The 24,167-nt window shown below is 42.2% G+C and overlaps 4 protein-coding genes across 10 annotated transcripts in view; all 4 read right to left on the reverse strand.

Moving 5' to 3' along the window:
• Window positions 1–51: 51 nt before the first annotated feature.
• zgc:174310 lies at window positions 52–2,035 on the reverse strand. 2 transcript variants are annotated; one of them, NM_001110527.1, is given in 3 exon segments: window positions 52–1,332; window positions 1,412–1,570; window positions 1,768–1,916. In NM_001110527.1, coding segments are annotated over 2 exon segments (852 nt in total). In that variant the 5' UTR covers window positions 1,539–1,570; window positions 1,768–1,916; the 3' UTR covers window positions 52–607.
• A 1,362-nt stretch (window positions 2,036–3,397) lies between these two features.
• On the reverse strand, window positions 3,398–10,275 carry zgc:162948. The gene is given in 3 exon segments (NM_001082919.1): window positions 3,398–4,641; window positions 9,854–9,983; window positions 10,156–10,275. Coding segments are annotated over 2 exon segments (867 nt in total). The 5' UTR covers window positions 9,939–9,983; window positions 10,156–10,275; the 3' UTR covers window positions 3,398–3,859.
• Window positions 10,276–10,385: 110 nt separating this feature from the next.
• si:cabz01063885.1 lies at window positions 10,386–17,345 on the reverse strand. 5 transcript variants are annotated; one of them, XM_073948933.1, is made up of 6 exons: window positions 17,077–17,345; window positions 16,684–16,762; window positions 16,357–16,484; window positions 16,142–16,271; window positions 13,075–13,119; window positions 10,386–12,966 (listed from the first exon to the last, which is right to left on the reverse strand). In XM_073948933.1, exons 4-6 carry the CDS (start codon window positions 16,224–16,226, stop codon window positions 12,242–12,244), a joined length of 855 nt encoding a protein of 284 aa, XP_073805034.1. In that variant the 5' UTR covers window positions 16,227–16,271; window positions 16,357–16,484; window positions 16,684–16,762; window positions 17,077–17,345; the 3' UTR covers window positions 10,386–12,241. The 5 variants fall into 5 exon arrangements, with proteins under 5 accessions (XP_073805034.1, XP_073805032.1, XP_073805033.1 ...); XM_073948931.1 differs by lacking the exon at window positions 16,357–16,484; XM_073948932.1 differs by lacking the exon at window positions 16,357–16,484 and having other exon boundaries at window positions 17,005–17,345.
• Window positions 17,346–19,525: 2,180 nt separating this feature from the next.
• LOC101886464 (uncharacterized) overlaps window positions 19,526–24,167 on the reverse strand; it is a 12,073-nt gene continuing 7,431 nt past the window's right edge. For both annotated transcript variants that reach the window (XM_073948308.1, XM_073948307.1), the window contains exons 4-5: window positions 23,557–23,874; window positions 19,526–23,411 (exon numbers count right to left, since the gene is read on the reverse strand). In XM_073948308.1, the coding sequence (XP_073804409.1) occupies window positions 21,052–23,411; window positions 23,557–23,874 (2,678 nt within the window). In that variant the 3' untranslated portion in view covers window positions 19,526–21,051. The remainder of the gene's footprint in view (window positions 23,412–23,556; window positions 23,875–24,167) is intronic.

Raw genomic sequence — 24,167 nt, forward strand, 5'->3', positions numbered from 1 at the left:
ATGCGTGAGCGCGACGGCAATAACACAACACCAAAATAAAAGTCCCTCACCAACTGTTAAAGATGCTCATTTTAATCGGAGAAAGAACGATTAAAAGCTTGAAAATAATTAATAGATATTTCTCAAACTAGTCACTAATCTTTTTTCTCAATTGTTGTATGATACACATAATGAAACTGGAGTTTACTTCACTCTTTCATCAACCTTTTGGCGCTTCATAGTAAATAAACGCAGTGCTAAATGACATGCTCCCCTCACTCCACTCACACAAACCTGATGGACGTTTCTCTATAAACAGTGTTCTGTTTAACCCTTGTTATAACTTCTACCACTTGGGTGCCTTAGTGGTGGCCTCACTGCAAGAAGGTCGCCAGTTCGAGTATTTATATACCTCATCTCTGTGAGGATAGATTTCGTCTGCTTACATCACAGGTCTCGAGCTGGATTCCTGGAGGGCCGCAGCTCTGCACAGTTAAGCTCCAACCCTAATCGAACACAGCTGATCCCCTAATGAAGGACTGCCAGAGACTCTTGAGCAGGTGTGAGTTGGAGCTGAACGATGCAGAGCTGCGGCGCTCCAGGAATTGAGTTTGAGCTTTCTCTGTAGTTAAACATCTGAAGATGGCGTCTGGAGATCTGCGCACACAGTTGTTGCGTGAGTCCTCTTCTCGTGTTGCGTTAGGTTGCCTTTGGTCCTGTACGTCCTCCCGCAATGCACGCACACGTAAGGGCTGCCGGCGACGTGAACTCTCTCGTGGGCTTTCAGGTGGTCTTTCCTCTTGAACTTCATCCCGCACAGCTCACATACGAAACAGCCGTTTTTGGGCTGGTGGACTCTCCTGTGGTGGTACAGGCTTATCTCATGGGAGAATCTCTTCCCGCACTGATCACAGGTCAGCAGCTTCTCCTCGATGTGGAGCGTCATGTGATACTGATAGCTTCTCTTGATGGTGAAGCCCTTCCCGCAGTGTCCACAGACAAACGGCTGCTCTCCGGTGTGAGTCTTCATGTGGGACAGGAGTTTGTCCTCTGTCCTGAAATGCTTCCCACACTGGCCGCATATCGAGGGCTGTATCGAGTGCTGAGTGATGCGGTGATTCTGAAGATCGCGCTTTAACGTGAAGCTCAGTCCGCAGCGGGGGCATGTGTAGGGTCTTTCGGTGTGGTCCCTCACGTGGTCTTTTAAATCTCTCTTTTGGCTGAAGCCCATTCCACACTCCTGGCAGGAGAAATGGCTGGTGGTGTCAGCATTCGCAGCACGTTTAGACTCGACTATAGTCATGAAGTCAAACTCATCCTCCTCTTCATCCTCCACCTTGGGTGGCTTCAGGTCTGAGATATAAAAATGCAAATATAAATCACTGATTAGTGTTTTATTAGTGTTCAAATGAATGTGAGAATGGAAGTCAACCTGTTAGCTGCTCGGGATCTTCATGTTTGACTCTGAATGTTTCTTCAGTCCTCTCAGGATCTTCCTGTTTCAGTGTGAACACGTCTGCAATCCTGATGTCTTCGCTCTCCTGTTTAATAAACGCCATCTTTACACTCGCTTAAGCAGGAGTTTATCTGTCTACGAGGAAAATAATCAACATGAAGAAGAAGAAATCAAGACTAAACCTCTGTCTGTGTCTCATTCACTTCTCTAGCTCACTAGTTAGTGTGCACTGGAGGAGAATCAGTCAGTCACAGTTAATGAAGCACACAATGAACATTCTTTAACATCTAGATGAGCAGGTTTAGTGCGGAAGTGTCTTCATTTCTACTTACAGTGTGTGAATTGGTGTTTGTGATGAGCTGAATGACGATGCAGGGAGCTAAATAAGCTCTTCTGCGTGTAAACGCGCTTTACTCGCGCTAAACAACTCTCAAAGCTCTCAGCTGAAGCTTTAAAATATCACATTTAATAGTGCTAAAATCACCACAGCGCTTTTCTGAGCATGTAAACACTTTAGACGTCTAAAAACGATCATTTCTTCTCCCCTCAGAGCAGACGCGGGAACGCGACGCACATTCATGACGCCATTACTTACATAATAAAAGTCAGTCCGCCAGCTGTGCTTAATGTCAATTTTAATACGAGAAAAAGCAATGATTAAGTGCTTAAAATAACTAATAGATCATTCTTAATCCAGTCGCTAATCTTTGTACTAATCTAGAGTTTATCAAACATTTTTTTCTAATCATACAAAATTAAATAAGGGTTTACTTCACTCACGCCTCCAGTACTTCAATAACCTTCTTCACTGTGCTTCATATTAATGTTAAATAAAATGCTCCCCAATCCTAGAATCTCACACAAACCTGTACAGTGCTTTATTTAATCAATTATGACTAAATTTTATCCTCAAACATAAAAAATACTTAAATAATAAATATAAATGCTTAAATAATTTACTTCCTGTTTCTCCTGCAGTCCTCTTCACATGCTGGTATCTAAAAATCAACAGAGTGAGCAGAAATACACACACAAGAGCATTCAGAAGTGTAATTAAAGACTAATAAATGTGTCACTTTGCTGTGTCCTTTTCACTTCAGAATCCATCATGAACTCCTCAAATGCAGACGGTGCTCAATGGTCTCCCTGCTGAAAAATCCAGCTTAAACCAGCCTAGGCTGGTTGGCTGGTTTTAGCTGGTCGACCAGGCTGGTTTTAGAGGGGTTTTGGCCATTTCCAGGCTGGTTTCCAGCCATTTCCAGCCTGGTCTTAGCTGGTCAGGCTGGAAAATGACCAGCTAAATCCAGCTAAAACCAGCTTGGTTTAAGCTGGATATAGCTGGTTTTGGCTGGGCTCCCAGCCTGGCTAGGCTGGTCAAGCTGGTTTTAGCTGGTCATCTCCCAGCCTGACCAGCTAAGACCAAGCTGGAAATGGCTGGAAACCAGCCTGGAAATGGCCAAAACCCCTCTAAAACAAGCCTGGTTGACCAGCTAAAACCAGCCAACCAGCCTAGGCTGGTTTAAGCTGTTTTTTTCAGTAGGGCTTAGAGTAAAATGAGGGTGTTGAGGAGGAATATAATCAGTTTCTGCAGTCTCTGTCCATCACCCGTCTCAAACCAAATGTGGCCTTTGACCACTGTAAGAATAATAATGAATCTGCATCAGTAATGGCTGATCTACACGAGAGACTGCAGGTACTGAATACAGCACGGCGCTCGAGTTGGACGGCATGTTTTGTGCGTGACTGTAATGTGGCCACTGTTATTCACGATTGCTCTGCTGCATGTTTAATCATCAGACATCACACCCTGCAGAAACTCTCATTTGAGGGAGGGGAAAACATTCAGGAGGTCATATTTAACTAAATAACTTACAAACGCACGTTCATTCAGCCTTTACTGTGTTAAACGTAACACAAACCACAGTCTATTGTAAAGTAATCATTAAATAACGACTTTAAAAGTGCACAACTATCAGCAGATTTTTATTAAAGGGCTCTTATGATGCAAAATAAACATGTGTGGACAGAAGTGTGTGTAGTGTAGAGTGTCCACCGTCATGCTGGAGTGAAATAAACACAACGAGTCTCTCCTTTCTTTAATTTCCTGAGGATAAAACAGGATCCCAGTGACTGCCCACAAAACTGATCTACAGAAAGCTGATTTGAATCCTCTATGCAGCGCCTCTCAAGTTGTTGTAGTTGTGGGTTTCAGGTTGTCGCCTAATGGTTAGGGACTTGGACCACCAATCCATACAGAAGTTCATCATCAGAACGGGGTTTCCACCTTCTACATTCATTTTGTTCCTGATGCTTCAGATGCCGTGTGAAATATCTGTGGATGCACAGTCCTCAGTGTTCAACTCTAACTCCAGAGTGTTTCTTAGAGTTTGCCAGTTCCTGAAGCTGTTTCCACATGGAAGACCCTTATGCTGTGTGATTGAACCTCTGGTGTTGAGTTAGGGCGCCTTTGCTAGTGTACCTCCTTCCACACTCTTTACACTTATTTTTTTTTTTTTTAGTGTGAACATTAATGTGACGCTCAAGATTACAATTAAATGCGAAGCTCTTTCCGCACACTTTACAGCTGAAGGATGTCACTCCGGTGTGAACTATTTTGTGCGAGGCAAGGGCTGATCTATAGGTGAAAGACCTTCCACACAGCGAGCACTTGAAGGGTTTCTCACCGGTGTGAACTGTCTTGTGCGAGGCAAGGGCTGATCTATAGGTGAAAGACTTTCCACACAGCGAGCACTTGAAGGGCTTTTCTCCGGTGTGAATTCTGATGTGGGCACATCGGGCTCCACTGCTTATGAAAGCCTTCCCACAGTGAGAGCACTTGTACGGCCTTTCTCCGGTGTGAGTTCTCAGGTGAGACTTGACACTGTATATTGATGAGAAGCTCTTTCCACACACTTTGCAGGTCAAGGACATCTCTCCGGTGTGGAACTTCTTGTGCGTGACAAGGCTTCCAATTTGCCTGAACTCCTTCCCACACTGACAGCAGGTGTAGGGTCTTTTTTTATTATAATCTGCGATGTGAGCGTCGAAGTCTGATTGTTCACTGAAGCTCATTGCACACACCTGGCAGGTGAAGATGCTTGTAGTTTCGTCTCTTTCAGCAGTCCTTTCAGCCCGTATAGACTCGACTATAGTCATCAGATCAAACTCATCCTCATCTTCATCCTCCACCTTTGGTGGCTTCAGCTCTACAATACAGATCACATCAGTGTAACTACATACAGCAGCAGACAACAGGATACTCAGAGAAGCTTACGGTTTCAAATCTAGTATAAACCACATGAGGAGGAGCGTACCTGCATAATCCTGCTGCAGATTAGAGCTCCTAATGTTGTACTGTTTATATTAGGGGTCACCAACCCTGTTCCTGGAGATCTGCCTTCCTGCAGAATTGGAACGGTCCTGGCTGCAGCCCTCAGCTTGATGACATAGTTGACCAGGTCCGCTACGTAGTTCACGATCGCCTACACCACCCGTACTCTAAACCCATCCATCACAGAAGCATGGGCGTTACCTTAGTGGGCGGTATAAGGTCTGCTACATAGTTGACGATCGCCTACATCAGGGGTTTCCAAAGTCGTTCCTGGCGGGCCGGTGTCCTGCAGATTTTAGCTCCAGCTTGCCTCAACACACCTGCACGGATGCTTCTAGAAAGCCTAGTAAGAGCTTGATTAGCCAGCCCAGGTCTGATTGGGGTTGGAGCTAAAATCTGCAGGACACCGGCCCTCCAAGACCGAGTTTTGACACCCCTGGCCTACGTCAACAAGGTATGAGCAGCAGCGAGGACAACTTGGCAGAATTCAACCCTGATCAAAGACACCAATTAGATAGGACCTGAAGAAGCACTTCATAACTACTGTGAGGAGTGTTGGGTCAGGGTTGCAACTGAAATCTGCAGGAAGGCAAATCTCCAGGAACAGGGTTGGTGACCCGCACCAGCCAAAATTTAGTCGCACCCACCAAAAATGATGAGCAGCGTTACTACACATATTAACAGAGTCTATTATATATTAACACTCTAATCACAACTAACAAATAAAGAAAACTCTGCATGCACTCACCGGCCCTGCACACACTGCTTGACATGAATAAGATTAACTGAATTAACAACAATCACTGTGCTGTTCTCACGGGTGCTGTGTGATATTGCACAGAAGATATTGACATATTTACATTTACATTTAGTCATTTAGCAGACGCTTTTATCCAAAGCGACTTACAAATGAGGACAAGGAAGCAATTTACACAACTATAAGAGCAACAACGAATAAGTGCTATAGGCAAGTTTTAGTTCTGTAAAGTCTAAGAAGGAAAGTATTAGTAGTTTTTTTTTTTGTACAGTTAGTGGTATATCCAGAGAGGCAATTGCAGATGGAAGTGAAGTGGAGACTAAATAGTTGAGTTTTTAGTCATTTCTTGAAAATAGCGAGTGACTCTGCTGTTCTGATGCAGTTAGGGAGTTCATTCCACCAACTGGGCAGATTGAGCGTGAGCGTTCGCGAAAGTGATTTCTTCCCTCTTTGGGATGGAACCACGAGGCGACGTTCATTCACAGAACGCAAGTCTCTGGAGGACACATACATCTGCAGAAGTGAGAGCAGATAAGGAGCAAGGCCATAAGTCACTTTGTAGGCAAACATCAGAGCTTTGAATTTGATGCGAGCAGCAACTGGCAGCCAGTGCAAACGGATGAGCAGCGGAGTGACATGTGCTCTTTTAGGTTCATTGAAGACCACTCGTGCTGCTGCGTTCTGGAGCAGATGAAGAGGCTTGATAGAGTTAGCTGGGAGCCCGGCTAGTAGAGAGTTGCAGTAATCCAGTCTGGAGCGAACAACAGCTTGAACAAGGAGTTGAGCTGCATGTTCAGATAAGAAGGGTCGGATCTTTCTGATGTTATAGAGTGTGAATCTGCAAGATCGAGCAGTTCTAGAGATGTGGTCAGAGAAGTTTAGTTGGTCATCAATCGTTACTCCAAGGCTTTTCACCATTTTGGATGCAGTAATGGTTGCCCCATCCATCTGGATTGAAAAGTTATGGTGTAGAGTCGGGTTGGCAGAAACTACAAGCATTTCCGTTTTTGCGAGGTTCAGCTGAAGATGATGATCTTTCATCCAGTGTGAAATATCCAACAGGCAGGCTGAGATGCGAGCTGGAACCGAGGGATCATCAGGATGAAAAGAGAGGTATAGCTGGGTATCATCAGCATAGCAGTGGTAGGAGAATCCATGTCTCTGGATGACTGGTCCTAGAGATGACGTGTAGATGGAGAAGAGAAGTGGCCCAAGAACAGAGCCTTGAGGTGCCCCAGTGTTTAGATGCTGTAGGTTGGACACCTCTCCCCTCCAAGACACCCTGAATGACCTGTCTGAGAGGTAAGATCTGAACCGTGCAGATTCAGTTTTAGAAACCACCTAGAGTTACTAATAATGGCACATCTGATCAGTGATCATGTGCTGAATGTCAATCCAGCATTTACACTTTTCCAAGAGTGGATAAAAGATATCCCTTCTTATCTGAACATGCAGCTCAACTCCTTGTTCAAGCTCTTGTTCTCTCCAAACTGGATTACTGCAACTCTCTACTAGCCGGGCTCCCAGCTAACTCTATCAAGCCTCTTCAACTGCTCCAGAACGCAGCAGCACGAGTGGTCTTTAATGAACCTAAAAGAGCACATGTCACTCCGCTGCTCATCCGTTTGCACTGGCTGCCAGTTGCTGCTCGCATCAAATTAAAGCTCTGATGTTTGCCTACAAAGCACCTTCTGGCTTTGCTCCTTCTTATCTGCTCTCACTTCTGCAGATGTATGTGTGCAGATGTATGTTACAACCTCTTTGATGTTAGTCTAGGGTAAAAGTAATAACATTTAAGAGGTGTGGTACCTTTACATGATGATGGGTGAAAACAAAAGACACAATCAACAAAACTGCCAACAAAAGTGATTTATTGTACAAAAAAGTGAAATCATAATAATGCCCAAATATATACACTCAGAAAAATATTTACAATAACAAAGTAACAAATTAAACAAAGTATCAAACAAAATTAGGTCAACTCAAGAGTAAGGGGACGCCAGTGAAGCCAAATCAAAGAAATAAATATAACAAAACAATTCTAACTCATAAGCGAAACCCTTACCTCACTAGAACATGAAAAGAAAAAGAAAAATCTTCAGCGCCGAGCGCCGTAAACTTACCTATTCTGAACTAAAAACAAAACAAATACATAAGTGGCATTCACTTTCTTACCTGGTGTGTTAAACAATGGATTGACTACGTGTATGTAAGATGGAAGTCGTACGACATCTTCCCTGTCCGCCTTACTCTGAGGACAAAGTCAACTCTGTTTTGGATTTGAGCAGGTAAGAGTTGTGCCAAAGTAACAAACAAACAATCGAATATAAATGTACAGAAATCACAATCTCGATCAAAAATGGGCAGTAAATGTACTAAATAATTTTATCCAAACGAAAGTTAAGCAAAATTAACGAAAAACAAAATCATGTCGGCAAAAATACACAAAAACGGGATCAAAGGAAAAGCGCGCTCATCCGCTCTCCCTGGCGTCCTTATATGTGACAGCGCCACGTCACCCAATGATGAGTGACTGGTCTCCTGACCAATCAGATTCCGCGAAGGCGGACCTAAAGAATATGACAGGTAGAGATGGGGAGAGAGAAAGAGAGGGAGATAGAAAAAGAGAGAGAGAACGGGACGCAAAAATTCTACCAATATACGGCAACCGTTACACCTCCAGAAACTTGCGTTCTGTGAATGAACGTCGCCTCGTGGTTCCATCTCAAAGAGGGAAGAAATCACTTTCCCGAACTCTCGCGTTCAATCTGCCCAGTTGGTGGAATGAACTCCCTAACTGCATCAGAACAGCAGAGTCACTCGCTGTCTTCAAGAAACCACTAAAAACTCAACTATTTAGTCTCCACTTCACTTCCTAATCTGCAATTGCCTCTCTGGATATACCACTAACTAAACAAAAAAAAATTACTAATGCTTTCCTTAGACTTTACACACCTGAAACTTGCCTACAGCTCTTATTCATTGTTGCTCTTATAGTTGTGTAAATTGCTTCCTTGTCCTCATTTGTAAGTCACTTTGGATAAAAGCGTCAGCTAAATGACTAAATGTAAATCTGTCAGTGTTGTTTTCATTCTCTCCTATTCAGACCTTTACATTTTCGCTGCTGTAGCTCTCTGTCATTGGAACTGAGTGATTGACAGCTGATATTAACCAATCCATTCGCATTCTGTTCTAGCGCACTGGGCCAATAAGAAGAGCTTGAGGGCGGGGCAAGCATTGTGGGCTTTGTTTACTGCAGCAAGTTGACATGTTGCTGTTTTTAGGTGCAAACATGCTTAATGCGTGAATGCCTGCCAAGGTTATAATAGTTTTGGATTTTCCATTCGTTTCAGTTTCTATTTCGTTTTGACTTTTTGTTTTCAAATTCAGTCAGTTTTGATCAGTTTTAGAGGCAGATTTCCTAGTTTTTATTAGTTTCTATATTTTAAAAATGTCTTGGTTTTAGTTTAGTTTTTATTAGTTTCAGTTTTTTTTTATTTAAATGAGGATATTTGTTTGATACAAGATTAAAAAAATCAACAGGATAAATATTGTATTATAAAAACTTGAACATGAACACTATCATCTACCACAACCATCTACCCATCCTCAAACTCAAACACAACAGCCCACAAGACAGCAGCCCTAAGTACAATATGTGTGCAAGACTGCTCTGAGGTTAGACACACAGTAGTAATGGACAGGGCCGGATTAGCCAATGGGCATTATGGGCACAGGGGCCCGTCCGCACTTAGATTTTGCCTACTCTTCATCACGATGATGACATGTAGGAATCATTAATAAGTGTGTGTATTATGGAGGACTCAAACTGCAGGATGTACCGTTTGTGTTTGGTTCACTGAATCACACATGCGCAGTATTATCGGTTCACCGACTCTCAATGTAACGTTACTGTTCTAATAACTGAATGAGAGTATATATTGGATTATTTAGCGTCAGAGGGGGTATTACGCTTGTTATGAAGTAAGTAGTTTGTGGATAAGTGCTTACTGGAGACGCGAGGATCATAATGCACGGCATATTCAGCTCATTCTTGAGTAGTCTAGATTCGTTATGCGTTTTATAAACATGTCCGATTTATGATGTTAATGTCAAAAATAGGTTATGATGTGGCGTAATAATGAAGATATCACCTACAATGTTACTTTCACATTTAAAATGGCAACGACACTGGTCATAAGCATGCTTAAATCACCTTCTAGTTCATGATATGTGTGCTATAATGATTATTAGTGTTTTCCTGAACACCTCTTCAAGTAAAGTGTTTCTGATCCAATTTATTAACTGGTCTTTGAGAATGAAAGCCAACCTGTTAGCTCCTCAGGTTCTTCTTTCTTCAACGTGAACACTTGCTCAATCTTCAGGTCTTCACTCTCCTCTTTAATAAAGGCCATCTTTATAATAGTGGAGCTCAGTCGCTTCAGCAGGAGTTTCTCTGTCTGTTTAAGAGGAGAATCAACACAAAGAAAAAGAAATCAAGACTCGGCACTAGCTAGGTGTACCTAATAAAGTGGCCGGTGACTGTAACACCGGTCGTTTTACAGTGAAATGCTGAAACAATTAGGTGAGAAGAACAGCAGGTTGTGAAGAAGTGTCTTCATTTCTACTTACATTGTCTGAATTTGTGTTTCTGACGAGCTGAATGACGATACAGAGCAAAATAAGCTCCTCTGCAGCTCTGCTGTGTACAAATACGCTTTACTCACACACGGGAACGCGACGCTGCTTCATGGCGTCATTACGCAATAACAAAATAAAAGTCAGTCCGCCAGCTGTGCTGGAGTGAGGCAGAATTCTACACTTTAATTTTATTAAAAGAAAAAATGATTAAAAGCTTAAAATATATTAATCCAGTCACTAATCTCTTTATTAATTCAGTGTTTATAAAAAAAGTCTTTACATTATTTTCTAATCATACAAAATTAAATAAGGGTTTACTTCACTCACTCCTCCAGTACTTCAATAACCTTCTTCTCTGTGCTTCATATTAATGTTAAATGACATGCTCCCCAATCTCAGAATCTCACAAACCTGTACAGTTCTTCATTTACTCCATTATGTCTAAATATCATCCTCATATAAAGTTACTTTAATGATTCCCTCCTGTTTCTCCTATTTTCTGCAGTCTTCTTCATGTGCTGGCATCTACAAATCACAAGAGTGAACAGAAATATACACACAAGAGGAATTAGAAGTGTAATTAAAAACTAATTAGTGATGTGATGTCCATTTAACTACAGAATCCATCATGAACTCCTCAAATGCAGACGGTGCTCAATGGTCTTTGAGTAAAATGAGGGTGTTGAGGAGGAATATAATCAGTTTCTGCAGTCTCTGTCCATCACCCGTCTCAAACCAAATGTGGCCTTTGACCACTGTAAGAATAATAATGAATCTGTATCAGTAACGGCTGATCTACACGAGAGACTGCAGGTACTGAATACAGCACGGCGCTCGAGTTGGACGGCATGTTTTGTGCGTGACTGTAATGTGGCCACTGTTATTCACGATTGCTCTGCTGCATGTTTCATCATCAGACATCACACCCTGCAGAAACTCTCATTTGAGGGAGGGGAAAACATTCAGGAGGTCATATTTAACTAAATAACTTACATACGCACGTTCATTCAGCCTTTACTGTGTTAAACGTAGCACAAACTACAGTCTATTGTAAAGTAATCATTAAATAACGACTTTAAAAGTGCACAACTATCAGCAGGTTTTTATTAAAGGGCTCTTATGATGCAAAATAAACATGTGTGGACAGAAGTGTGTGTAGTGTAGAGTGTCCACCGTCATGCTGGAGTGAAATAAACACAACAAGTCTCTCCTTTCTTTAATTTCCTGAGGATAAAACAGGATCCCAGTGACTCCGCCCACAAAACTGATCTACAGAAAACTGATTTGAATCCTCTATGCAGGACCACTCCAGCTCTATCAGGTCGGATGATAAGCGACGGTGACATTTTCAGATCTCTCCAGAGATGTTCAATAGGATTTAGGTCTGGACTCTGGCTGGGCCACTCAGCAAGTTATTGTGAAGCCGCTTCATTGATATGTTGGCGCTGTGCTTTGGGTCATTGTCCTGCTGGAGGATGAAGCGTCGCCCCAGTCTGAGGTGGAGAGCACTCTTGTGCAGGTCTTCATTCAGGATGTCTCTGTACATCGCTGCATTCATCTTTCCCTCTATCCTGACTAGTCTTCCAGTTCCTGCTGCTGAAACACATCCCCACAGCATGATGCCAACACCACCATGCTTCACTGTAGGGATGCTGTTAGCCTGCTGATGAGCGCCGCCTGCTGTTCTCCACACGTAACGCCTGGCGTTCACTCCAAACAGTTCAGTTAGAGTCTCATCAGAGCAGAGAGTTTAGTTTCTGATGCTCTGAGAGTCCTTCAGACGCCTTTAAGGAGGAGTGTCTTCCGTCTGGGCCGCTCTATCATACAGCTGCCTGATGGTTGCATGGTAGTTGTGGGTTTCAGGTTGTCGCCTAATGGTTAGGGACTTGGACCACCAATCCATACAGAAGTTCATCATCTGAACGGGTTCTCCACCACATCTTCAGTCTGACTTTCTACATTCATTTTGTTCCTGATGCTTCAGATGCCGTGTGAAATGTCTGAGGATGTACAGCCCTCAGTGTTCAACTCTATCTCCAGAGTGTTTCTCAGAGTTGGCCAGTTCCCGAAGCTGATCTCATCTGAGAAACTCTTCAGATTGACCACAGGGGAATGGTCTCTCCTCCATGTGATGCTGATAACTTGATTTATTGAGGAAACCCTTTCCGCACCGGCCACATGTAAAGGGCTGCACTCTAGTGTGAAGCTTCACGTGACGCTGAAGATAGCGTTTTGCCGTGAAGCTCTTCCCACACGCTTTACAGCTGAAGGGTTTCTCTCCGGTGTGAACTGTCTTGTGCGAGGCAAGGGCTGACCTCTGGGTGAAAGACCTTCCACACAGCGAGCACTTGAAGGGCTTTTCTCCGGTGTGAATTCTGATGTGGGCACATCGGGCTCCGCTGCTCATGAAGGCCTTCCCACAGTGAGAGCACTTGTACGGCCTTTCTCTGGTGTGAGTTCTCAGGTGAGACTTGAGGTTGTATATCGATGTGAAGCTCTTTCCACACACTTTGCAGGTCAAGGACATCTCTCCGGTGTGGAACTTCTTGTGCGTGGCGAGGCTTTGACTCTGGATGAAGCCCTTCCCACACTGAGAGCAGGTGTAGGGTCTTTCTTTGGCATGATCTGCGATGTGAGCGTCGAAGTCTCTCTTTTCACTGAAGCTCGTTCCGCACTCCTGGCAGGTGAAGATGCTTGCGGTTTCGTCTCTTTCAGCAGTCCTTTCAGCCCGGATAGACTCGACTATAGTCATCAGATCAAACTCCTCCTCCTCTTCATCCTCCACCTTTGGTGGCTTCAGCTCTACAACACAGATCACATCAGTGTAACTACATACAGCAGCAGACGACAGCATACTCAGAGAAGCTTATGGTTTCAAATCTAGTATAAACCACATGAGGAGGAGCGTACCTGCAGAATCCTGCTGCAGTGTAGAGCTCCTAATGTAGTATTCATCTGTGTAAACACACCAAAACAACATTAACATTAAAGCAGACACTGTTAACGCTCAGTCGCAGCCTCTAGACTCTTCCGACAGGGTATTCGAGAGTCATCGAGTGTCAGATGTGTAAGTATGTTGTAGGACAGGAGGTCCTGAAGAAAGCATGAAGAAACAAGAGCCTTGTTCTTGAGCGTGTGTTTCTGAGTCAACTGCAAAAACTACCTCAAGGTAAATGCCTTATTTGATGTATGTTTGGAGACATGTCCTGTGCTCTGATGGAGCTAAGATTGGTCCATAATGAGCAGTGTTACATGTGGAGGACAAAGGGGAACGCAGACAAGCCTAGAACACCATCCCAACTGTGCAGTATGGGGGCGGCAGCATCATGTTGTGGGGCTGTTTTGCTGCAGGAGGGACTGGTCCACTTCACAGCATAGATGGCATCATGAAGACAGAACATTATGGAGAAATACTGAAGCAACATCTCAACACATCAGCCAGGACATTACAACTTGGCCACAAATGGCTCTTCCAAACAGATCATGAGCCTAGGCATACTGCCAAATGAGTTCACATGTGCTTTAAGGACAACAGAGTGAATGTTTTGGAGTGGCCATCACAAAGCCCTGATCTCAATCCTATAGAGAATGTCATGACTGACTACAAATCTGACTCCGTTACAGCAATTCTGTCTGGAGGAATGGGCCAAAACTATTGAGAAGCTTGTGGAAGGAGACCCAAAACACTTGACCAAAGTTACACAGTTTAAAAGCAAAGCTAAACAATACCCAGAATACGTGTGTGCACTTTTGACTGTCTAGAAATTAATAAACAATTCTCTCAGTATTCTGGCATTTAGCAAAAGTAAATCATTAAAGTAATCCGAACAGACCTAAAATAGTAGGCGTTCAGTATGATTTACCATCAGACAAACTTCCATATGTAAACTTCTGATGTCAACTGTATTTGGGAAGGGCACAGATCGTGGGCCGTCCCTCTGTGTCATGGTGTCCCCCAGATTTCGGTATTGGGCCACTTTTGTTCAACATTTATATGCTATCTCTCGGACAGACTTTTCAAAAATATGGTGTTAACTATCCTTGCTATGCTGACGACACACAGATTTACATTAGCACATCTCCTAATCTATCTGCCTCACTGTCAACACTTAACACAGGGATGTCAAGCTCAGGTCCTGGAGGACCGCAGCTCTGCAGTTTAGTTCCAACCCTAATTAAACACACCTGATCAGACTAGTTGAGTCCTTCAGGCTTATTTGAAACCTACAGGTAAGTGTGTTGGAGCAGGGTTGGAACTAAACTGTGCAGGGCTGCGGCCCTCCAGGAATTGAGTTTGACATCCCTGACTTAACGCCTGCTTGGTAGAGATTCAAGCCTGGATGCAACAAAACTATAAGGCTGAGATTTGACTCATTGGCACGCCCTCTACTGTTAATAGATATGGTGATATTACAGTTGATGGTTCTCCTCTAACTTCTTCCAGGCAGGTGTGACATCTTGGTGTACTGTGTGTACCTGAATCTGTGGACTGTGTAACCTTAAAACCCCCCTCCCCCTTACACAACATCGCCCGCATCTGTTCTGTTCTCTCTACGCCAGATGCTGAAAGGCTCGTCCATGCTTTGATTACGACTCGTTTAGATGTGTGCAACTCTTTATTTGGGGGTCTGCCAGCCAACAGCTACACTGGTGGCCTGTTAAGTCAGGCGTCGAGTTTAAATACCTGTATACACAGTGTACGTCAGAATTATTCACCCCCCTTCAAATTGTTTTCACTTTTAATTATTTTCCAGATGATGTTTCTCAGATTGAGGAAATGTTCACAGTATGTCTGATAATGTTTGTTCTTCTGGAGAAAGTCTTATTTGTTTTATTTAGGCTAGAATAAAAGCAGATTTTAATTGTTTAAACAGCATTTTAAGCTCAATATTATTCGCCCCTTTAAGCTATATTTGTTTTGGATAGTCTCCAGAACAAACCACTGTTATACAATGACTTCACAGCCTTCACAGTTCTTGGCTGTGCGTGCAAGAAGGCTCGCGCTCACCAAACGTCCACTGCTACAAACGCAGCAAGTTATTTTCTTGCGTAAGCAATCTGTGAAAGTAGCAAAGTAATGGTCAGTTTTCGACTGCTTAGCTACTAACGTTAACGTTACACCATCTCACCTAAATTAGTCTAATATTAATAGGTCAATACACACATATTCGGCTACACTAAAACAGGATTTATCCTGCAGTGGCTTCAGTAAACCTTAAACATTAAAAGGTTTTTACATCAGCTGTATTCACAAATAATGAAGAGCCTAATGATGAACTGTGCTGATTAATAAATCATAATGAACAGCTGATTTGTATACACTGCTCCAAAACGGTATTAAAACACAGTGAACACCCGAAACACCGTTAACTCCTTTAGGTGAACGCGTTAATGAAAAGCCTGAACCATTATCTGATTATTCAACTGCATTTTACACACAATACTGTTCACAACTAACCAAGAAACAGTGGTTTGTTCTGGAGAGAATCCAAAACAAATATAGCTTAAAGGGGCTAATAATATTGAGCTTGAAATGGTGTTTAAACTATTAAAAACTGCTTTTATTCTAGCCCAAATAAAACAAATTAGACTTTCTGCACAAGAACAAATATTATCAGACATACTGTGAACATTTCCTCAATCTGAGAAACATCATTTGGGAAATAATTAAACAAGAAGAAAAATCCAAATGGGGGAATAATTCTGACTTACACTGTGTGTATATATATATATATATATATATATATATATATATATATATATATATATATATATATATATATATATATATATAATTTGTAATATTTTACATTTCCAAAGTAATCTCCCCAACACTGGTCATAAGCATGCATTTAATCACCTTCTAGTTCATGATATGTGTCCTATAATGATTATTAATGTTTTCCTGAACACCTCTTCATTTAAAGTGTTTCTGATCCAACTTATCATCAACTGATCTTTGAGAATGAAAGCCAACCTGTCAGCTCCTCAGGTTCTTCTTTCTTCAACGTGAACACTTGCTCAATCTTCAGGTCTTCACTCTCCTCTTTAATAAAGGCCATCTTTATAATAGTGGAGCTCAGTCGCTTCAGCAGGAGTTTCTCTGTCTGTTTAAGAGGAGAAGAATCAACACAAACAAGAAGAAATCAACACTAAACCTCTGTCTGTGTCTCAATCACTTCTCTAGCGCACTAGTTAGTGCGCACTGGAGGAGAATCCCTCACAGTTAAAGGAACTCTCTGGCTTTAAAATGAGCAAGATGTTTTCCTGATTTCCTCATTTTCAGCTCGACTCTTCTGTAGATAGATCACGTGCTGAAACTGACGGGAGATGAAAAGCTGCTGTTTTATAGACTGATATGTCTGAAAGCTGTACATGGAGACATGAGACGCGCTCCACCACCATCATCAACAACATATTTACTGTGACAAGACAGATTAAACCAGCAGAACTTACATTATATAAATGAGTTACTAATAGTCCTTATAAACAGTCCTTTGTTATATGATGTAAACTCACCGGCCACTTTATTAGGTACACCTAATGCAGCTCACTGCATTTCAGCAAGTAGACATGGTGAAGAGGATCTGCTGCAGTACTGTGAGCATCAGAATGGGGAAGAAAAGGGGATTTAAGAGACTTTGAACGTGGCATGGTTGTTACTTCCAGCAGGATAACGCAGCATGTCATGAAGCTCAATCATCTCAGACTGGCTTCCTGAACATGATGATGAGTTCACTGTACTCAAATGGCCTCCACAGTCAGATTAACGCAATTCTGAAGGCAAAACTCGGTAACTTACTAGTAAGGTGTACCTAATAAAGTGACCGGTCGTTTTACAGCAAAAATGCCGAGAAATTCAGATGAGAAGATGAGCAGGTTTAGTGCGGAAGTGTCTTCATTTCTACTTACAGTGTGTGAATTGGTGTTTGTGATGAGCTGAATGACGATACAGTGGGCAGAATAAGCGTTTCTGCTGCTCTTCTGTGTATAAACGCGCTTTACTCGCACTAAATAACTCTCAGAGCTGTCAGCTGAAGCTTTATAATATCACATTTATTACTGCTAAAATATATAATGACCACATCGCTACCTTTCTATCGATTTATACACTTTAGATGTCTGAAAAACATCATTTCTTCTTCCCCTTCTCAGCCGATGCGGGAACGCGACGCGGTTTCAAGACGTCATAACATTACACCAAAATAAAAGTCTCTCACCTCCGTAATATTCCATCTGCTGTGATTAACATTCTGTCGACTAGATTTCGTTAACATCTTTTATATTTTTAAAATGTATATAGTTTAATATTTAATATTTTAATACAATCTAAAAATCTAGTCCTCCACCTACTGTGGTGTCATGTGGGACAGTATTATTTGTTTATTTTTAATCGGAGAACAGAATGATTACAAGCTTACCGTTTTCTCTGTTGCTAACAAAGCTTTATCATCAGCTTACCCCATATCAAAATATTGTATCTTCCTTTTTTTCAAATGCGTAAACAAAGAAAATAAAACCAACTGTTGCAAACTCTTAATGTAGAGCAAAGCAACAGCTCGACACGGTGTATACTGATACTGTCACTTTAATGACTCATAATTTAAAACTTTTGTCTTTTTTAGGAGTTTTTTTTTCTGTCTGGAGGCGGCAGGTCTGTGATTCTCCAACACATGATCAAAGATCCTCCTGGATGCAGATCATGCTGCATATCATCAGGGCCCGGTTTTTCAAAAGGTTTAATCCGGATCAAATTGATCCGGATTTAGTAATCCTGTTTTTGCGATCCGTGATCACGTAATCCAGCTTACTTTATGAGCCAGTTTTTCAAAGCAACATTGGATTGGATCAATCTGATCCGGATAGGAACTTTTCAAGATCACTAAATCTGGATTACCAGTGCTCAATCACAATGTAGATAAATAGATAGGCCTGTGTAAAGAGCAACAAGTAGAATAGCCAGTGTGGGGTAGATATAACTTTATTTTTATTTAAAATGAAAACTAAGAAAATTTAATAAATAATAAAATAATAATAATAATAATAAATAATAAAAACAAGTAAAACCCCACCCCATCCTCTTCAAGCAGTCCGCTCATCTGAGACCTACAACACTGTACATTGAGGATATTTATAATAAGTTTCAAATATAGATGTAAATAAAAAAAAAAAAGACTTAATGTCAAAAACTCCACAATAATTTCAGACTTCCTCATCTGATGTGGAGAGAGCAGCTTGTCTGATTGTAGGCTTTAGGAGGCGGATCTGAAGTCTGGCCTTGGTTTGCTGCAGTTTGGTTAGAGTCAGTTGTTCCTCTGCCAGATGAAGCTGTGCTTCTGCCCTTTCAGTCTCTTTTTGCAATTGTTGAAAGAGATTTCTAAAATCAGTCATTGCCATTCGTTGCACTTTTTTTTTTTTTTTTTGGTTATTCTGTAATCATTGCATGCATCACTAATAAATATTCTAAAAACAAAAATATTCTCCATTGTGATGAATATAGATATCAATTATTGACAATAAAATGTATTGTTTTTGGTAAATTTTGACAGCTGTTTGGGGGATTATTTTATGAGGCCAAACTATTTCTACTTTGCTGTAGGCCTATACTGAAAGGCTGAATACGTTAAAGCCAATAATCACTACAGCCTGACAGATGAACAAATAAAATGAAAACCTTATGAATCAATAGTATATCTCGTAAGATACTGTGTGATCCAAAAATAGTACTATTTAATAACATTTTTAAGTTTTTATTACATTTTGGGCATGAAATCCACGCTAAATCCACCTTTCTGGTGGGATCAGTTTAATCCAGGTTTTTTGGATCAAAGTGATCCAAATCCTACAAAAAAGGTCTGAAAAACCCAAAGTAAAGATTTGATCCGGATCAAAACCAAGATTAGATTACGTGATCTAATCCGATTAGGTAATCCGTTTTTTCTTTTGAAAAACCCATTTTCAAGATTTGATCCAGTCCCTTATCCAAAATCCCAGTGGATTACTTTTGAAAAACCGGGCCCAGGCTATATAATGTGTGATGAATATGTGGTAAGTCCTGAAGAGCACACCGTTTACCATACAACAGCTTTTTTCTGCCAAAACTGAGAACTAAATCAGTTTAATTGATTCAAAACTCATGACTATGGTGTCAGTTTGAAGTAAAACCAATAAACATTGTATTTTACATGGTTTCAGATGTAGCGCAACTCTTAGTTCAATGAGGAGCGACTAATTAATCCTCCAGTTAAATCGTTTTCAATTTTGCATGTGACATGCGTAGATTTTCAGTCAACTAGTGCTGCGTCCGAAACCGTCCACTACTCAGGAGCTACTGTATTTGAATTTAAACGTACTGCTCATACAGTATGAAGGCAAGTTTATTAGCACATTTCATACACAGTGGCGATTCAAAGTGTTTTAATCAACAGAAATAAAAGACACAAGTATAAATAAAATAATAACAAGTAATATAAAACAGTGTAAAGACAGCATTTCCATAACTCAAAAACACCGGTGTATCAAATTTTCTCATTTTACTCTGGGACTTCCCCATACTGGTGATCACCCCTCCCTTCTGTGGACTTTTCCCGGTCTCTATTAATCTATTGGACGTCTCTACTTTTCACTTAAAATAAAAAAGTTCAGCTCTGTTCCTTCTGATCTCTTTCCCTGATTGGCCTCCCAGAAGTAGCTCGCTTTAGCTAGCCAAACATAATAAAAGGTCTTGATCTCAGCTAGACGCTAGGCACTTTAACCCCCTCCAAACCTCCCACCCCCTTCGACTATCCCACAGAGACAGATCTACCAGTATGGTGATGGCCCAAGTTTTCCCTATTCCAAAACAGCGGTGTATCATATTTTCTCACTTTACTCTATGACTTCCCCATTCTGGTGATCCCCCTCCCCCCTCTGTTTCGGTATCTATTAATCTATTAGGCATCTCCAACAGAAACGTATAAATGAAGCTCGGATGTACTACATCTGCCATTATGTGACCTACCCGCTTCACTCTCATTCATGAATTCTGCATCATGGGATAGCACACTTCAGAATCTCGCCGGAGGTAGTAGGACATCCTGGTACTTCTCACATACTGATTTTCGAATTCTATGAATTCGGACACACTACTCGGCGTGTATACTGATTTTAGCGTACTATACCGTGTGGAAGAATGCAATTTCAGACGCAGCCTAGGAGTTTTAAAACTGAAGCTGCGGTCACACTAGAGTTTGAGCTTGTGAAATCCTGTCGTACGGCACTGTGGAAAGGGGCGGGGTTAAACAAGATCATTAAACATTAAAAAAAATCAAGCGATTAGTCCATGTTTTAAACTCCTGCTTTGATCTGTGATTGGTCTCACGCAGTCAAGTGATGCGATTTCGCAGGTCAGAGTTCACCAAGCTTAAACTTTCCAGCGTACTAAACTTGCTGCACAAGCTTGCGTTTCCAGTCTGGCGCATTTGCATGCGTATGAATATAAGTCTAAGGAGAAAAAAGTCCAGCTTGAGTCATAGCTTAAGAAATTTAATAGCCTGATTTTACATCCTTAAACACCTGCTTGTTTTAAATCGACAGCTTGTTTGTTTTTATTTTGAGATTGAGAAATGCCAAGGGGGCATATTCCCAACAACAGAAGGCCAAGGGTGATGGTTAAGACTGTTCCCCCAGTGTTCAAGTCTTTCAGATCTCCATGTGAGGGATTTACTAGAACCGGCTTTACTAACAAAATGCACTTCAACATTGCCTCCGATTAATCACACCAGCCTCAGCTTGTGTATAAATTATCCCTGTGGTAAACATGGTATAAACACACTCATAACCCTGAACCCACACTGTAGAAATACAGCATTTCGTATAGATGGCTTCCCGAACGTTTCATCTGAAGGTTTACTGCCCTGAGTTCTCCACAGTCTGAGCTTCTACATCGCTCCTGAGATCCTCCAGTACAGAGTTGTCCAGTTTTTCTCTCCGCCTCAAGGCTCTTTCCGCACGGCCCTCGCATGGAACCTCCTTCACGTGACGCATCTCATGGTGACTCAGCGTCTGTTTGTTGTTGAATATTTTCCCGCACGTACCACAGACGTAAGGCCGCGGTGTAGCGTGAGTTTTCCTGTGGGCCTTGATGCCCGCTTTATTAGAGAATCTCTTTCCGCATCGCTTACACTTGAAGATAACTCCTCTAAAGTGGATCTTCTTGTGGGCGTTAAGGCTCAGTTTCTCTGAGAAACTCTTCCCACATTGAACACAGGGGAACGATTTCTGATCATCGTGATCGGTCCTACCATGATATGATGATCCATTTCTTAAGAGACTCTGTTCAACTGGCTTCTCCACAGCGTGATCTTTCATGTGACGCCGAAGATCCTTTTCTTTAGGGAAACGCTTCCCACACTGAGCACATGGGATTAGCCTCTCCTGGACGTGCATCCTCTTGTGAGTCCGATACCATTTCTTTGACGTGAAGCCCTTTCCGCACTTACCACATTTGAAAGGCTTCTGTACAGGGTGACTCTTCATGTGACACTGAAGATCGCTTTCTTTAGAGAAACTCTTCTCACACTGAGCACATGGGAATAGCCTCTCCTCGACGTGAATCCTCATGTGATTCTGATATCTTTTCTTTGACGTGAAGCCCTTTCCGCACTGACCACATTGGAAAGGCTTCCCCACAGCGTGATCTTTCAAGTGACGCCGAAGATCCCTTTCTTTAGGGAAACGCTTCCCACACTGAGCACATGGGATTAGCCTCTCCTGGGCGTGCATCCTCATGTGAGTCTGATACCATTTCTTTGACGTGAAGCCCTTTCCACACTTACCACATTTGAAAGGCTTCTCCACAGCGTGATCTTTCATGTGACACCGACGATCCCTTTCTTTAGGGAAACTCTTCCCACATTGACCACATGGGAACGGTTTCTGATCATCGTGATCGGTCCTATCATCATTTAATGATCCATTTCTTAAGAGACTCTGATCAACTGGCTTCTCCACAGCGTGATCTTTCACATGACACTGAAGATCGCTTTCTTTAGGGAAACTCTTCCCACATTGACCACAGGGGAACGATTTCTGATCATCGTGATCGGTCCTATCATCATTTGATGATCCATTTCTTAAGAGACTCTGTTCAACTGGCTTCTCCACGGTGTGATCTTTCACGTGACACTGAAGATCGCTTTCTTTAGAGAAACTCTTTCCACACTGAGCACATGGGAATAATTTCTGATCATCGTGATCGATCCTATCATCATTTGATGATCCATTTCTTAAGAGACTCTGTTCAACTGGCTTCTCCACAGCGTGATCTTTCATGTGACACCGAAGATCCCTTTCTGTAGGGAAACGCTTCTCGCACTGAGCACATGGGAATAGTCTCTCCTCGGCGTGCATCCTCATGTGAGTCCGATACCTGTTTTTTATTATGAAGCCCTTTCCGCACTGGCCACATTTGAAAGGCTTCTTCACAGCGTGATCTTTCATGTGATACTGAAGATCGCTTTCTTTAGGGAAGCGCTTCCCACACTGAGCACATGGGAATAGCCTTTTCTTGGTGTGAATCCTCAAGTGAGTCCGATACCTTTTCTTTAACTCGAAGCCCTTTCCGCACTGACCACATTTGAAAGGCTTCTGTACAGGGTGACTCTTGACGTGACGGCGCAGATTACTCTCGTTAGTGAATTTCCTCCCACAGCGAGGACATGTGAATAACGTCATTTCCCGGTGAAGCGTCAGGTGAGTCTCGTAGCTTTTTTTAAAGGTGAAAGCCTTCCCACAGTGACTGCATTTAAACGGCTTCTCTGCGGCGTGAACCTTCATGTGACACCACAGATAACCTTCCCTGGAGAAGCTCTTCCCGCATTGACCGCATATTACCTCTTGTGGTGCTTGAGTGTGAATTCTCAGGTGATACTTCAGAGTGTATTTCGATTTGAAGCTCTTTTCACACACCTTACAGCTGAAGGGCTTCTCCGCGGTGTGGAACTTCATGTGCGTGGCGAGGCTTCGACTCTGACTGAAGCCCTTCCCACACTGAGAGCAGGTGTAGGGTCTTACTTTGGCGTGATCTGCAATGTGAGCGTCGAAGTCTCTCTTTTCACTGAAGTTTGTCCCACACTCCTGGCAGGTGAAGTTACCTGTAGTTTCTTCTCTTTTCGAATTTGCGCTCCTTTCAGCCCGAACGGAGTCGACTATAGTCATGAGATCAAACTCATCCTCTTCTTGATCCTCCACTATTGGTGGTATCAGGTCTAAGGCAAAAAGGACAAATCGGTTTGACCACTTAATGATGTGTCAACATGACTATAAATGTTATGAACACCCCCTCTAATAAAGATGTTACCAATACAAGAGTCCTGCCTGAGAAGAAGCTGAGCTTCAAGAATGAAAACCAACCTGTCAGTCCCTCAGCATCGTCTTGTTGTCCTCCGGTGTGGAACATCTTGTGCATTTCAAGACTTTGCCTCAGCCTGAACCCCTTCCCACACTGAGAGCAGGTGTAGGGTCTTACTTTGGCATGATCTGCGATGTGAGCGTCGAAGTCTGTTTTTCTACTGAAGCTCATTGCACACTCCTGGCAGGTGAGGATGCCTGTAGTTTCATCTCTTACAGCATTTTCTGATGAGGCAGTCCTTTGAGCCCGTATGGACTCGACTATAGTCATCAGATCAAACTCATCCTCTTCTTCATCCTCCACCTTTGGTGGCTTCAGCTCTACAAAACAGATCAGTGTAACTACATACAGCAGCAGACAACAGGATACTCAGTAACACTTCATAATAACAACACACTATGAATTAAGCATTAACTCTACATTAGTGAGCAGTTTATAAATACAGATACAAATGCTGTGTTCCGGTCTTATAAACCCATGTATGATGTGCTGAATGATTGTGCTGTCATACTTTGTTATTATTTTATCACTAATGAAGAATTGCATCATTTACAAACTAGTTCATTAAGAATAGTCAGTGGGTTTTTAAAGATCATTCAGAATGTGCGAGTAA

The sequence above is a fragment of the Danio rerio genome, chromosome 4 (genome assembly GCF_049306965.1).
Source record: "Danio rerio strain Tuebingen ecotype United States chromosome 4, GRCz12tu, whole genome shotgun sequence".
In the NCBI taxonomy this organism is placed as follows: domain Eukaryota; kingdom Metazoa; phylum Chordata; class Actinopteri; order Cypriniformes; family Danionidae; genus Danio; species Danio rerio.